A 2092-nucleotide genomic window follows, 5' to 3' on the forward strand; every position below is an offset into this window, starting at 1 on the left:
TGATGGAGCTTGGTTGTTAAGAGCTTTGTATGTTAGGAGTAATATTTTAAATTCTATTCTGAATTTGAAACGGAGCCAGTGGAGAGAAGCTAAAATTGNAGAAATATGATCTCTCCTTCCAACTCTCATTAAAACTCTAGCAGCAGCATTTTGGATTCACTGAAGACTTCTTAAAGAGTTTTTTGAGATAAACATGCAGTATCCTTTGCTTCTCTTGTGTTTAATGTAATACAGGAGTGATGCTTTTGAGAACCCAGTTCTCCAGCAGCATTACAGGAACCTGGAGGCCTTGGCTTTGGACATGAAGGCTCCAGAGGACATTGAGGATCTTATTAGTAAGATGAAAACAGATCCTGTTATCTTTTTGGCTCCTACAGTTTGTGTTCAAATCTTCTGTTCACTCTTACTTTACATTTCTGTTCTTTTCTTTGTCTCAGTGCCAAAGGTGGAGCAGATTGACCACCGTCTCGGTCCTTTGGTCCAAGACTTCAAAGATATGGTTTACCCTGCTGATTACAACCCAGAGACCAAAACGGCTCCTAAACGCAAAACGGGTGAGATTCTGGGTTTTCAGTAGTTCAGTGTAGTTACTGGTTACTTTGTATTCATACAGTAGCGAGAACGAGGGGAGAAGCAGTAAGGGTTGAGGGAAATTCCTAATCAATAAATGGAAGTCTGAATAATGTAGCAGAAAACCAGTTGATTCTCTTCTAAAACATTATTCTCATCTCTGACTCCAATCAGTTCCACTGGAGTTTACACAGTCAGGCTTCAGCAGCAGTCAGAAGTCCTTGGAATTATCAGGAAAGCAAATCAGTCCTCTAATAGCTACTGTAAGACTGCAAACTCAATAACTAACAAAAAACCTCTTATATAATGATGAATGAAGGTTTTAATGTATGTCTGATTTCCTGGTACACCCCTGGAGATGGGATCTTGTTAGACATTAGAACGTAACTAACTTTGTTATGAAGACAGAAAGGTCTCATGATAAGACACAAACTCTGTTTAACCTTTAACCCCAAATATAAAAAATACAAGACTGGTTCTAACATTCATTGAACTGAACAGACTTTTTCTGTCCCAGAAAAGGCTGACATCCATGAATCCCACCGAGTGGTCAGCACAGAACGCTTTCAAAAAGTGATTAAGAGCAAACAGTCAACTACATTTTTTATCACCACCTCTTGCCTTAGGTGTAGGGCCACTGATGAAAATCCCCATGTTAGATTCTGAATTGCATTCAACAACTGGATGAAATCCTCTTTCAAAATGTCTGACTGTTGGTTCGTAACTTCATCACTTCCTGTATGAATGATGAGCGTCTTCAGAGCTGGATACTCAGCTGTGATTTCCAGAATCTTCTCTGCGAGGTCAGACACTTTATCAGCAAAACTCAGAACTTTGACTTTTTTCTTGTTCCAGAAGCCTCTGATCTCATTCACCATTTTATCTGTGATGATCAATATTTCTTGATTCTTGAAAGTCTCTCTTTGGACTTGAACTGAATCTGGTCTCAGTTCCCTCTCTGAGGTCAGAAAATGAACTTTGTTCATTCACGATAATACCGGTAAAAAATAACTTGCCCGGGAAAATAAATTATATCATGATATGCTAATTTCATGACCAACGTCATTTTGCTGATGTCAGTAGAGAAACCTGCTAGTTTTCAGTTGCGGTCTCGTTAAAGCCGCTCAGTCTGATACAGGTTTAAACAGACGCTGCTTTCAACAAATCAAACACCTGTCAGCCTGCAGCTCCTGTCCTGAGTGAGCAAACCCCGTCCTCCACACTTCTCTCTGAGCTACCAGAGACGTTGGTATCTAAAATCTGACACACTATAAGTTTGTGTGTTCAGAGCGTCGTTATCTAACAGATATGTCCAACTTTGTTCAGCTGACCAAACTCCTCTCTTCAACAGCGCTGTTACAGGAGTGAGGTGCACTCAGGCTGAGTTGTTCTGTGGAGCTGCTGCTCTTCCAAAATATTAACTCAGGTGAACACTTTGCTCCAGAATAAAAACAGACGAGTCTCTGCTTAGTGTTGTAGCGTTACACACACACACACACACACACACACACACACACACACA

General features: G+C 40.5%; 1 protein-coding gene across 1 annotated transcript in view; it reads left to right on the forward strand.

Moving 5' to 3' along the window:
• Positions 1-2092, forward strand: part of xrcc6 (X-ray repair complementing defective repair in Chinese hamster cells 6) — a gene marked incomplete at its 5' end in the record, with an annotated part of 24128 nt that overhangs the window by 19618 nt on the left and 2418 nt on the right. Inside the window, 2 exon segments of the mRNA XM_014017215.1 lie at positions 235-335; positions 438-554. Of these exon segments, the coding sequence (XP_013872669.1) occupies positions 235-335; positions 438-554 (218 nt within the window).

This window comes from Austrofundulus limnaeus, unplaced genomic scaffold, assembly GCF_001266775.1.
Source record: "Austrofundulus limnaeus strain Quisiro unplaced genomic scaffold, Austrofundulus_limnaeus-1.0 Scaffold163, whole genome shotgun sequence".
NCBI lineage: Eukaryota > Metazoa > Chordata > Actinopteri > Cyprinodontiformes > Rivulidae > Austrofundulus > Austrofundulus limnaeus.